At 40.0% G+C, this 12,653-nt stretch overlaps 2 protein-coding genes across 5 annotated transcripts in view; one reads left to right on the plus strand and one right to left on the minus strand.

Annotated features, from left to right (window-relative positions):
- The window catches only part of POLK (DNA polymerase kappa), a 34,300-nt gene extending 30,406 nt beyond the window's left edge, over nucleotides 1-3,894 (minus strand). Inside the window, exon 1 of one of the 3 annotated variants that reach the window (XM_036403649.2) lies at nucleotides 3,817-3,894. The gene's annotated coding sequence lies outside the window, so the exon portion shown is untranslated. Of the gene's footprint in view, nucleotides 1-3,230; nucleotides 3,351-3,775 lie in introns of those variants that run through there. The other 2 variants (XM_036403648.2, XM_036403647.2) reach the window with 2 other exon arrangements.
- A 258-nt stretch (nucleotides 3,895-4,152) lies between these two features.
- CERT1 (ceramide transporter 1) overlaps nucleotides 4,153-12,653 on the plus strand; it is an 82,662-nt gene continuing 74,161 nt past the window's right edge. Inside the window, exons 1-2 of one of the 2 annotated variants that reach the window (XM_036402765.2) lie at nucleotides 4,153-4,471; nucleotides 7,806-7,940. In XM_036402765.2, coding sequence (XP_036258658.1) covers nucleotides 4,376-4,471; nucleotides 7,806-7,940 — 231 coding nt within the window. In that variant the 5' untranslated portion in view covers nucleotides 4,153-4,375. The remainder of the gene's footprint in view (nucleotides 4,472-7,805; nucleotides 7,941-12,653) is intronic. The other variant, XM_036402764.2, reaches the window with a different exon arrangement.

The raw sequence follows: 12,653 nt of genomic DNA on the forward strand, positions 1-12,653 counted from the left end.
CTGAAAAGATTCCTGTCAGTTCTAATCCTGTAATGATTTATAAGAAAAGACCTGGCAGGAGGAACTACACAAGAATGTTGTCATTTAATACATATACATTTAACATACATGGTGTTAACCACATAGATTCCCAGCTAGTCTGTTCAAAACTACTGTTTCACTATTCTCTCGCTCTCAAAATATAAAACAGACAAGTTCTTTAGAAAAAAGAATCTTTCAATAAAGATGTAGTATCTTTACAAATGTAATAAGCCAGAGCACATGATAAATTAATACTGAAGAGAAAACTGGGCCAAATTCATGGAAGTGAAAATTCCAAGTTCTCAAGCTGACACATATGAAATGAGAGAACTTTTAAAGTAGCAGGTGACTCAGCATTTTACAAAAACATAAATCCCATACAAGCGCCTGGAATTAACCCTGCAAAAACAAGGTTCTGTATACTCACTGACTTTTAGATGTAACAAATTACAGGCAAATCCATCTTTTTAAATATTAAATAATTCATACTTAAAGTAAACAGTTAATAGACACTGCTTCTGACAATGTTCAAAATAAATGTCAAAATATTTTATGCCATTCACCAAACTGTCTGAATATTTCCTTGCTTATGTGAAGAGTGACTCAAGTAAAACAAGTGGAATACTCACCCCCCATCAATTTTCTGTAGGCAAGACACAAAGCAATTCTGTTCTAAATTCTGCTTTCAGTTTCTCTGTCAGAAGAAACTTTTCAGTTTCTCTGTCAAAAAATACTCATGTCTTTAGAACATTTAAGTTTATTTGAAGAGTAAAGAACCATGGTATCTTCTGCCTCTATTCAGTATTTTAAACGACCTTTTCAATTCAAAGATTTATCTCAAGTCTTTAACTAAGTTTTCCTTGCACTTCTAGATTACTGAAAACAAAGGCTTTAGTAGTTTAATCCATAAAGAAAATAATGAAGGAACTGAACACTCATCAGTAAAAGCTACACCAGAGGTAGTGTAGTTATCTGCAACCTGGCTTCTACAGACATATTTAGTGCCAACAGACTCACATACTTTTTTTTTTTTTTAACTTAGAAATAAAAGCCTAATACAGTGATTCACAGAGAGCAAAATTGTTTTAGAATAAAGTGTCTGAATCATTAATATTTCTGAGCCTATGCTATTAGGCAATATGCTGTGGCATAACAAAGCTCCTTTAAGGATCCTCCTAAGAAAAACAGTCTTAAATTTCAGAACAAACAGAATGGTAAGCACGAACACACAAGAAAGTGGTGAAGATTCTGTTTTAAAAACATAAAATTTACACCCTAAAATAGAAGGTATGGGAGTGGAAAAAAGATACATAAAAAGGGAGAAGAAAAAAAATAAAGGTATTCATAAAGTTACCCACTTGACAGTGCTTATTATGACTGACATTCCAAGCAGCAAAACACAACACTCCCAATTTTTGTACTACAAGTAGTATACACAACATTGATACAGAATACTATCTGTTACGCTGCTCTAAAAAAGGTGAGGACTATTCCCACTTAAAACAGTAATTTGCAAACTTCTTGCAATCCCTAAGACTCTAGAAGGGGTACAGACGGAGTACAGCGACACTTGCTATGAAAGAACAAACACAGCAATAAATGACAAAATAACAGTTCAGGAGAAAAGGTATAGAAGGAGCTAAAGAGGAGCAAGTGCATCTGGATACCAGTATGACTTTCTACATTTCCTATGCTTTGGTTTGTATCCTAGATTGGTCTTGGCACAGGCAAACCTGATTCTTTTAAAACAATACATAACTGAAGATTGCTCTTCTAGAGCACACCTGCTAAACCACAATTTTAATGTAATGCCCTCCAAGGGATCAAACTACTGTAGTCTGAAAAAAACACCTCTCAAAACGTGTGTAAGAATTTCAAGTTCTCAGCACTAAACCTGTCCTTTACAAATCTACTCCCACTGCACCCCATGGTTGCTGAAAAGGGTATGGCCTCATCTCATTAAGAGTGACAGACAGTATGTTATGCTTCTAAAAACGGTCAGAACATTGGAAAGAAAGGGTAATTTACATAAGGTATTCACAATTGCAATACAGCTTTTGGAAGAACATAAACTGGTGACACTGTGTTGAAAAACAAGATACATTAGGAGCATGTGGCAGATGTTAACAAAAATCTATTACCTAGCGCAACTAATGCATTATATGAAAAGCTGAAAATGCAAACCTTTAAGCATTCAATATTTTTTCATTAAAGTTTGTAAAATGCTAGCCACAATTCATAAAAGAAACAAATACTCTCTCTATAAAGGATGGGTATGTTTGTCGAACGACCTGAAAAAATATCTACCTGATGCATTTTTAGTATGTAACACTTGATTGATTCAATGTTCTGGAGGAAGAACAGAAAAATCAAGCTTCATTTGTAACTAAGTGAATAGAAAAAGCATGACAGGAAATGTCTGTGTACATGCTACTGCCACTGCTAAAAGGACTTGCTCAGACATGTTTCTTCAGCTCCTACTCCTGAAAAGAAGTTCATTCAGAATTTAACTGGGAAAACACAACTGGCTTTACAAGTAATGCCGATTAACTTCAACAACATATTGCTATTGTTCAACAACATATAAACTATTCTCATACATATCAATACTTACAAGGCCTGCTTGACAAATACAATACATTAAAACTAAGGCTATGGAGAAAAACATGCACTTGTTTTCTTCCCAAACACGTAGTGAATCAAAAAACATTGGGTTTTGGCAAATTGTCTAAAGTAGCACTCACAGTAGACTTCTGTAAAAGTTTTCTTTCCTGTACATTGCAACGATTACGCAAATATTAAGATGTCTATGTTTTTTTTTTTATTTCTAATAATTTAGGACAATTATGCTGCCTTTTGAATTATCCTCAGTTCTGCCTTCATTGTAAATATCTTTATATCTGAGACTCTGAGCAGTATGAATATTATTTAACTTTTAACTGCTATATATAGAGAATGCATATAAGTAGATGTGTCAATGTTCTTTTAAAAAAAATAATAAACCCTCAACGGAAACTTTCAAACAGCCTAACGGGAAAATTACACAATGACATAAGGAAGAAGTCAGAGAAAACAGAATTGTGCAGCACTGCTCTTAAAACAGAAACAGAAGTGTATCTTCCCAACCCGAAATTTCCTCAACCAACATTATTTAACACACTTTTCCCCCGCCTAAGAAATCAGGAGAAAGGACACGAGTTAGTACAAACCTTATGTCTTTCCCAAACCACTATATTCGCTGTTCATAAACCACGAAGTGACAGGTACAACAGGGTGGGGGTTTTTTTTCCCCATCCTGCAAATACATCTCCACCCATAACTATCGACGAAAACACATAGTACAGACTAAGTCGGAGGGAAAAAAAAAAATCACCGTTTCTTTCCCTAAACTACGAAAGCAGCTTAATAAACGGAAGACAGGACACGCGTAGAGCCGAAGCGGAGCGCTGACCCGTCACTGTCAGCTCTGCTCTGCTCTGCCCACCCCACGCCTTGCGCGCCGCCGGGGAGGCAAAGCCCGAACGGGTCCGAACGGCTCGCCCTTCCCTCTCGTTCCATCCGGAGCCGGCATCATCTCCCGCCCCTTCCCGCCGCCTCCACCATATTTGATTAGGGAAAAATTTGGCGCTCAACCCCCTCAACTGTCCTCCGAGTCCCGCCGGTTTGAGGCGAGCAAGAGAGGCTACATCTCCTCCCCCTTGAAAGCGAGCAGAGCCGGAGAGACCCTTCACCTCGCTAAAGATAAAGCGAATACCTCTGCACAAAAGACAAAGTAAACATCGCCCCGGGCAGTACCGTCGCCCTTGGTAGCGGAGCTCCCCTCCCCCGGGGGCACTGAGGCGATACCGCCGGTCGCGGAACGGCGAAACCAAGATGTCGGCCGCACTCCGTCGGAGTGAGACTACATCTCCCAGCACGTCCTGCGGCACGAGGGAGGGGCAATGGCGCTCGGACTCACGGCCGCGCAGGGCAGGACTACAACTCCCGCGGTGCGCCGCGGCGGGGCGGAGTGCTCGTCGATGAGCGCCCGCCTCACCTAAGATGGCGGCGGCAGCGGCGGCGGGAGCGCGCTGAGCGGGTGCCCAGCAGGCGGACGCGCGCTCGCCCCTCCTCCCCTCGCTGTCCCAGTGTTGTGGCTCTGGCCGCGGGCGGGGTCTGAGGGGCCGCGGCGAGGGGATCCGGGGGCTGCGAGCGTAGTTGCCGGCCGGTCGCTGGCAGGGGCGGGCGGCGCTCGGTGGCGGCACCCGCTCGAGTAGAGCCCGGCGCTCCGGTCCCTTCGGCAGAAGAAGGCTGCTGTGGGCGGGGGCCGCTCCGGCTCTTTCCCAGCTCGGCGGTGGCTGCGGCTCCGGTCTCCATGTCGGACAACCAGAGCTGGAATTCCTCCGGCTCTGAGGAGGACCCCGAGACCGAGCTCGGACTGCCTGTTGAGCTCTGCGGGGTGCTCAGCAAGGTAAGCCGCCTCTACCCCATTCCTGCGCCCTGCCGTCCCCCGTCTTCCTCGCTGTCAGGCCCGACCGCTCCGGGGGTTCGGGCCGAGGGGCCCGGTGGCGGGGGGGCCGGGCGGCTCCGCGGGCGGCGCTGGCACGGCCGGGGCACCGCCACCTGACGGCGGAGCCGCTGCCAGGCAGAGCCGCGGTGGCGCCGGGCGCCCCCTCCCTCAGCCCCGCCGCCCCCTGCGGCCGGGGGGAGCCTTTCTTCGAGCAGAGTCGCGGTCCCCGCCGCCCCCCGAGCCCACCGGCCGCACGGTGCGGGGCTCCGGCAGCCGCGCAGGGAGGGCGTCTCCCCCGCGCCTCGGGCTCCGGCCGGAGCGGCGCCGGGCCTGAGTGTCGCGGCTACCCGGGAGCTCCCGGAGGTGCCCGCAGCCAGTCGTGTTTCCTCGGGAGCAGGCACGGCTTTGAGTGCAAGTATCAAAACAGGGCATTGAAATACTCCTGCGACAAGAGATAACGGGAGGAGAGGAAAAGGAAAATGGCTATACGGCTTATTTCCCCTTTTAAAAATAACCGTAGTTATTTTCTCTTTTATCGCTGGAAATAAGGTAGCTTCCGAGCATGTGTTGGTTTATACTGGAAAAATTTATTTTCAGAAGTACTTTAGAATATTGAATTACTTAGTTTCATACGGATTTTTTTTTTTTTTTATTACAGAAGGTATATTCAGAATAACGCTGAAATATCTGTAAGATTAAAGCACTATGTTTTGAATTTTTTTTCTTGTCCTACGCAATAAGGCTAGGCACGAGCCATCGTAGGAGGCGCGGGATACAGAGATCTTACACTGCCCTGAATGCGTAGAAAACAGCCATAACTGAGTTCACACTGTTGTGAGGGACTTTGTGAACTCCTTCCAGAGGCTGGAAATGTTTCTAACCCCAGAGATAAGAGGAATGGTTAGTAGAAGAGAAGGATCTCTGCTCTCGTTTGTAAGATCTTGTCTAATAGGGGATGGTGAAAGGAGAGGATGAGATGGAGGTGAGATAGTTTAGTTACAATAAGAGATTTTTGTTTGGTGTAATTTTGCTGTTTTGTTTGCTTATTTTCACAGCAAAGTTTTCCTTGGGTAAGATGCTTCCATCGTTAGAAGGGAAGTAATTTGTGGGATGTAATTAATTTTTATGTTAGCAAATTAAATACAAAGTCCAGGTGCTTTTCTCAGTGGTGTAGCAGGTGAAGCCATAGCTTCTGACATTCTAGCTGAGGTATGTGCAAACTTTTTACTTTTCTGGATGATTATGCTGAGTGTAGCAGAGAGTGTCTTTCCCATGAGAACCCGGAATTTAATCTGAATAGTCAAGTATGACGAAACCTGTCTCAATGAATATGATTGAGGGGTAAGGTTACCTTTTGTTAGTTGATACCTCAGTAATTATTAAGGTAAACTAATTTAAATGGACTGGTAGCATACTGAACTTTCTGCTAAGGAAATACCTATTTTTAATATCTTACTGTGTATAATTAAATTCTAAAATCATAGAAGTAGGCTGCAGTTCACTGTGTGAGTAGTAGTTTTAGTAGTTCTTGCCTTCAGTAAAGAGAAAAACTGTGAAGGTAATGGAGGAATTTGGTAAGAGAAACTTGTTAAAAGTGTATCCTGCTGGTCTTTTGAAATGTTTTGCAACTCTAGGCTTTTTTCCATTGTATTTCCTGCTAATGATTTTAAGGTGGATACAAAGAAAGAACTTCAGTGGAAGAGGCTTTCAGGAAGCATGCGAATCTAGATGCTTGGAAAAGCACTGGTCTTTTGTCAGAACCTCGTGCCTACCCATGTATACTTAAAGGATGGCACATTTGGATTGCAACAGCAAGCTTTGATTGCAACAGCAAATGCAAGATTCACTGCTATGTATGTTTCTGTTAACTTTTCAGAGAACGAAAGGTCTTTTTCTTTGCTTTTTTTCCCCCAAGATAACTTTGGACTCTGCCTTGGAGATCTTGGGAGGAGTTGGGAACATGAGAGATAGGAAAAGAGGAAGGCAGGAAATAATACACCTCTGACTGCTTGTGCTACCACTTCATGCACCAAGCACACTTGAGGCTTTCTTTAAGTAATGCTGCCTTAGCAATTAGATGTATTAAGAGATGAAAAAGAGCTTTGTATTTTAAGAGCAAATCAAGGTCTTGCCTACATTTGAAAATTGTTAAGAATTTCTTAGCTGTAATTGTTTTCTTTAGACCTCATCATCTTATTACTAAAGTTAATGTGTAATTATGGAGTATGTGTTAACTAATGTATGTGGTATGAAGTGGCAACGAGACTGTTAGTTGACTTTTCCCCCTCATCTTTTAGATTACAAAATAATGAATGATGGATAGACTTAAATGTTAACCAGAGATTTTAATGAAGGAACATTTGTCAAAATCAAAGAAATGCTTGTATGATAAGATTGATTTCAATGCCTTTGTTTCTGTTTTTATCAAATGTATGACATTTGCACCATGACTGATTAATAAGTATCAGTGTATTGTCAGAATTATGGGATAGTCCTGATTTTCTATCAGTGTCAGATGATTCTATGAAGTTCATATGATTCTACAAAGTGCAGTCAGAAAAAATGTTGCAAATGTAAGAATAGTAATCAGAACCTCCAGTCATTTTTTACTAGATGTCTCTAGAATTAATCCAGAATTTGTTCCCGGAATATTGGTTTTATTCAGTATGTGAATGTGGAGTATCTAGAAAAATCTGAATAGCAAAAACATAATTGGATGTCTGCTATAATCAAGTATCCTCTTAGATGGAATTAAAACCTAAAGCAGTATCTATGGGCAATATTAAATTATAAAGCACTGAGTCCCCTAGGCACTACAGTAGTTATTTAGGGTGCTGTGGGATAATGGCATGTTTGTATTTATATGAAGATAACTTTATATCATATTTTATGTAAAATAAATTATTTCGTGTTCCACTTAAGTCTTTTAGCCTAGCTCCAGATTTTAAATCAGGTGCCTAAACTCACCTTAGTCATTAATGGGTTTTTTTCCCCCTCCCCTGTTTTCCTCAATTTGTGTCAGTATGTTTATTGCCTTTATTGTAACTGACCTTGGCAGTGCAGTTGGAGTCCAGACATCTCTTGTCTTACTGACCCTTCAAAACAAAGGGTTTTTGGTTGTTTTGGGAGATTGTAAAATTATTCTAGGATCTCTGAGGAGAAAAAAGTTGTCATTTAAAAAGAACTTGTAAAAATAAGTTACCTTTTTCTTCAGGTACTCAAAAGCCTAGAAAACATCCATTGTTCTTTTATTGCTGTCTTATTGTTGGCTGATCGCTGGAAAATTTTTTTACAGTGGACCAACTATATTCATGGGTGGCAGGATCGATGGGTAGTTCTGAAAAGCAACACACTCAGTTATTACAAGTCTGAAGATGAAACAGAGTACGGCTGCAGAGGCTCTATCTGTCTGAGCAAGGCTGAGATTACAGTAAGTACAATTTTATTATTGACATCATTCATGTTTTGAGGTGCTATATATTTGTGTCTGGTGAAAGCAAGCACGGGTATGGCAAATTCTTTAAGGTCATCAGTATATGACAGTGGCATCAGTGGAACACTGTGGAGCAGGGCAACGAATTCCTAGTGCTAAAACAAACTCTTTTAATTTGTGGCTTCGGCAAGCAACTTTTCACTTCTTACACTAGAGGGTTTTGTGGGTGGATAGGCTGTCTGCCTCTGAAGGGTGCAAAGTTTTTTCCATGGGTCAATTTAAGACCCCCAACCAACTTCCTAGAGGAGGTACCATCCTTCACAGTCTTTGCTCTAGAAAGAGGTAGTGGTTCTTTGAATGTGGTTCTTGACTTTCTGAACACAACTCCAAAAGAAAATGTTCTTCTCTGTTCTTCTTTCTTTGAACAAGTTAGTGTGTTGTTGTTTTTGTCAAATGCTAAAAGAAGGTTTGGAATAGACTGATAAGAGTAAGGAGCCTCTATATAAATGAGTATAAGTGTTATGAGGAGTGGCTGAGAGGGCTGGGGTTGCTTAGGCTGGAGAAGAAGAGGCTGAGGGGGGGACCTTATGTCCTCTTAAACTATCTGAGAGGAGGTTTTAGCAAGTTGTATTTCAGTCTCTTCTTCCAGGTAGAAAGTGGACAGATGAGAGTAAATACCCTCAGGTTGTCTCAGGGGAGGTTTAGATTACACAGTAAAAATGCTTCAGAGAAGGGGCTGTAAAACATTGAAACAGGATGCCCAGGGTAGCAGTGGAGTTACCATCCTTGCAAGTGTCAAAAAAAGTGTGGATATAGCACTTGATGGCGTGGTGAGTGTGGTGGTGCTGGGTTGATGGTTGGACTTGATAACATTAGAGTTTTTTCCCAACATTTATGACTCCATGAAAAATCAAAAGTATTAATTGGCCTTAAAGATAAAGAAAAAAATCTGCTTTTTTGGCTTTTAGAATTACAATACACATTATGACTAATAGTTATCAAAAAGCATGCTGTTAGCTCTCTGCAATACCGGTAAATATTTCTGTCCAGTTACATGATTTAGAGTAAAAATAGCCGGACTTTCACATAGCACACAAATAACTAAAGTAGCGGTGTTAAATCTTAGCATGTATGTTCTTATTCCACCAAATATGTGGAATTTTTTCAAGTTGAATTAAGGATGACGAACAAGAAATATTCTTCCTTACTGATAAACAGCTTACAAAGAGAATTTTATTTAACACCTCTTGGTTTTAAAAAAAAAAGACTGAATTGATTACATCAACCGAATGTATTTTGGAGAAAAGCATGTGAAGAAAAGGAGGTTTTTACATTTAGATGTCTGGCAAGTATTATAGTCATCTAAAAATTTAAACAGTGCATGTAACATGTTTTATTTTTTTGAACTGTTTGTGCTTCTAGAACTTCCTCGGGATGGGTTCTCACTGAGGTTTATCTATGGCAGTCTGTTGAGCCTATGATCAGAACTTCCAAAAATCTATCAAGAGGCAAGAGCTTAGCATGCCAACCAGGCAGGGAGAGGAAGGTGTTGGCAAGGATGTAGCCAAAGGGCATCTGCAAGCATGCTGTACAGCACATCTCCAGCTGTGGTGGTGGAGTGAGAGCTTATAGGGATACCACCATTTCTGCTGGAATGTTTTGGTACATTGCAGTTTACAAAAGGGAAGCAAGCTGGCAAGCATGTCTTCAGACTAGGATGTATGTAACAGTGGAACTTCTTACAGGTACCTTTTTTTTTTCTGTCTGGCACTTGTTAGATCTGGTAACTTGGAGTTGAATTGATGCATCTGTTTTTAAGTTCTTGAACTTCTTGAATACATGGAGAAAGAATTAAAAGCATCCACAGTTCTAAAGATTAATCGAGTATTTTAGTTCCATTCTTGTTCAGGCTCGTGCTTTGTGAATGCTATTTGACAGTTCAGTTGGTAGATGGTATTCCTGAAAGCTAGTAAGTTCCAGTTAGTTATATCTAGCTGCAATTAAAGTTATTGTTTAGAAGTTGAGGAATACCATTGGATCATTTCATGTCTCTAGTATATAGAAATATACTTTTGAAACTGTCTTGTAATTATTCTCTGTTTTTCAGAGAGTGTACTTTAATGCCAGAGTTTTAGCATTGATGCTTCTGTTGCTTCTGTAGCATTGGTAATTGTTTAGAAGCAAATTGAGTATTGTATTTTGCACTCATGTTAAAACTTAAGTTTTCAATCGAAAATGGATTATGCTCAAAGATAAATGTTTAAGGCATTCTTCTTGAGGCACATAGTTGATCTTTACTTCTGTATCCTCATAATGTCTTCAGTAACTATAACTTTCCAGCATGTATTTAAATGCATAGGAAAACACTAATAGCTGATAAAATAAGTGTTGAAATGGTAATGTGTGGAAACTGCCTTTGCTTTCAGTGGAACTTACTATTTACTGAATGATTAGTAATTAGTTTGGTAATGAGGGGATGTCAGGTTTCTTATTGGCTTAATTGAGTTGCACTGATTTGATGTGCTTGATATCTTAATCTTTAATATTTTTCAACAATTTTTCACTACACTGTAAGTTCAGTTTCCCTTGATCTTGCTGATCCAGAGTCAGAGGCATTAAATACTTCTATCTTAACCTGTTGTATTTCAGTTAAGTTTTCTGTAGTATGAGATGGTGTTGATAACTGTAATGTTCCCTTGTAGGAAAGGGTAGCTGGATTTTCATGAAGCTTTCTTTTAGGCACTTGGATTAGGTAAGCATGTTTGAATCCGATGAGGAATGTAATGATTTTTTGTGCATTGTTAACTCTACTGTTACTATAAAATGACCACATTTTGTTAACATATAAGCATAAATTTGGAAATTTGCTGTCACTGAGCAGTATTACTGTACCTTCAGCAATGAAGATGAGTCTAATTATAAGTCGTAGTATTAATTGAGACATGAATGTTGTATGCAGAAACCCACAGTTGCTTCTGCTCTTGTTGTATCATTTGTATTTTACTGGGTAGGGATTGATAGATAGTTTTACAGGAATATTTTGTAAGACACCCATCTCTTCCCTTTATTTGATGAAAGAATACTAGTTAAATTTATGCTTATTAGCATAGCTTTTTTGTGTGCTTCAAGTGCAGAATTACATTGTCATATATCCAGAACAGGTATGGCCATGTGATGGTAACCTGTCATTGAATGAAAAATTGAATGAAATAGGATCTGGTTAGACTACTGTGACTGAAAACAGCTGATTTCTCTGGAATAGATGAACAAAGAATGATTATTTATTGTATGCTGACTGAATTACATCAAGTAAAGAACTGGCCAAATGAATTAAGTTTGGGGAAGGATGATGAAAGTCAGTATATGATGCTAGGTGACTTGCTTTTATCCACATAAGACAAAACACCTCAAAGGTGTTTAATTGGTTTATAACAGGCTGGAGGCTGAAACTGAAAATGAAAGTTCTGCTGTATGGTCAGTGGATGAGATGAAATTATGCATATTATAGAAAGTTCATATATGGACAAACTTAAGCTTTGTTATATTAATCTAGCCTGTGCATACTAAATTAGTGCTGTTGATGGTAGTCAGTGCCAGTTGGTCTTCATTAAGAATACCCTTCTTTATCTTAAAGTTTTGTAGTTCATTCATTCTTGAAGTCAGACTTCCAGTGGGGAATTCTGTGTACAAGGTTAGAATGGATGTTCATGGCAGTTGTGTAAATGTGGGTCCCTGGGGCATGGTTGTGGAGTTGGAAGGTTTGGGTCTGTTGTTAAAAGAGCAAAAGAAAATGCCCTGTAGATCTGGAAGTCCAACTTTCAGGCAGCCTGGTCCATAAGCTTCTGCTGTCTTTGCTTTGGTTGTTGTGTCTGTTCTTACGGTGCCATCACCACTGTTGTACAGAGTGACTTGCACTAATTCATGTAGTCACAGCATGATAAATCAAGAGTAAAATGGTATGCTCTGCCCCCACTTCAGGCAATCTAAGAGGAAGGCCAACATTTAATTTAATCGTGGTAGGAATTTATATTAATAGATTCTCAAATCTCTTTGTAGAATTCTTAATAACAAAGTGTTTATCTGATGAATTCTAGGGGGTTTTGCCTGGTCAGAGTAGCTCTTCTGCATGGATGTATAAAGAGGATATTAAAAAATGTTTAGAGAAATGTAATGCTTGGTAAAATTTTAAGAGTGCTTAAACTCAGCTATGTGTGAACTTTGTATTTTTTGTCCCTAGAGGTGACTAGCTGCACAGGAAGAGTTCCAGAAGCTTATGTTCCAGCTTAAAACTTCAGCTTTTCTACTGATAGAATCTATATTTGCCATGTTGTTTTAATCCAGTGATTGATACTCATCTTCTTTCCTGTGTATATTATTTACGTAGAAAAACTTTTTGGTTTTAGTTGCTTCAACCAGGTGCAATAACTGTGATGCAATGGTTTTCCTTGGCTTTGGTTATATGCAGTGATGTAGATGCTTATCAAAACCTTTATGGAAACTTGCTGTTGGTTTGTAGTTTGGGGTTTTTGGAGTACTTTGTTTTTTTATTGTGTAGTAAAGAGACAATTAGATAGGTCTGTGGAAATGCCTGAACTAGGACTGTGCAATAAATTCAGTTTGCATAGCAGAGATAATTTCAAGTAAACATGTTTGTTGGGGCTTTTTTCTTCCAGAAATTGGAAAGAACAGTTGCTTAATGAAGGCAGTAAT

The sequence above is a fragment of the Molothrus ater genome, chromosome Z (genome assembly GCF_012460135.2).
Source record: "Molothrus ater isolate BHLD 08-10-18 breed brown headed cowbird chromosome Z, BPBGC_Mater_1.1, whole genome shotgun sequence".
In the NCBI taxonomy this organism is placed as follows: Eukaryota; Metazoa; Chordata; class Aves; order Passeriformes; family Icteridae; genus Molothrus; species Molothrus ater.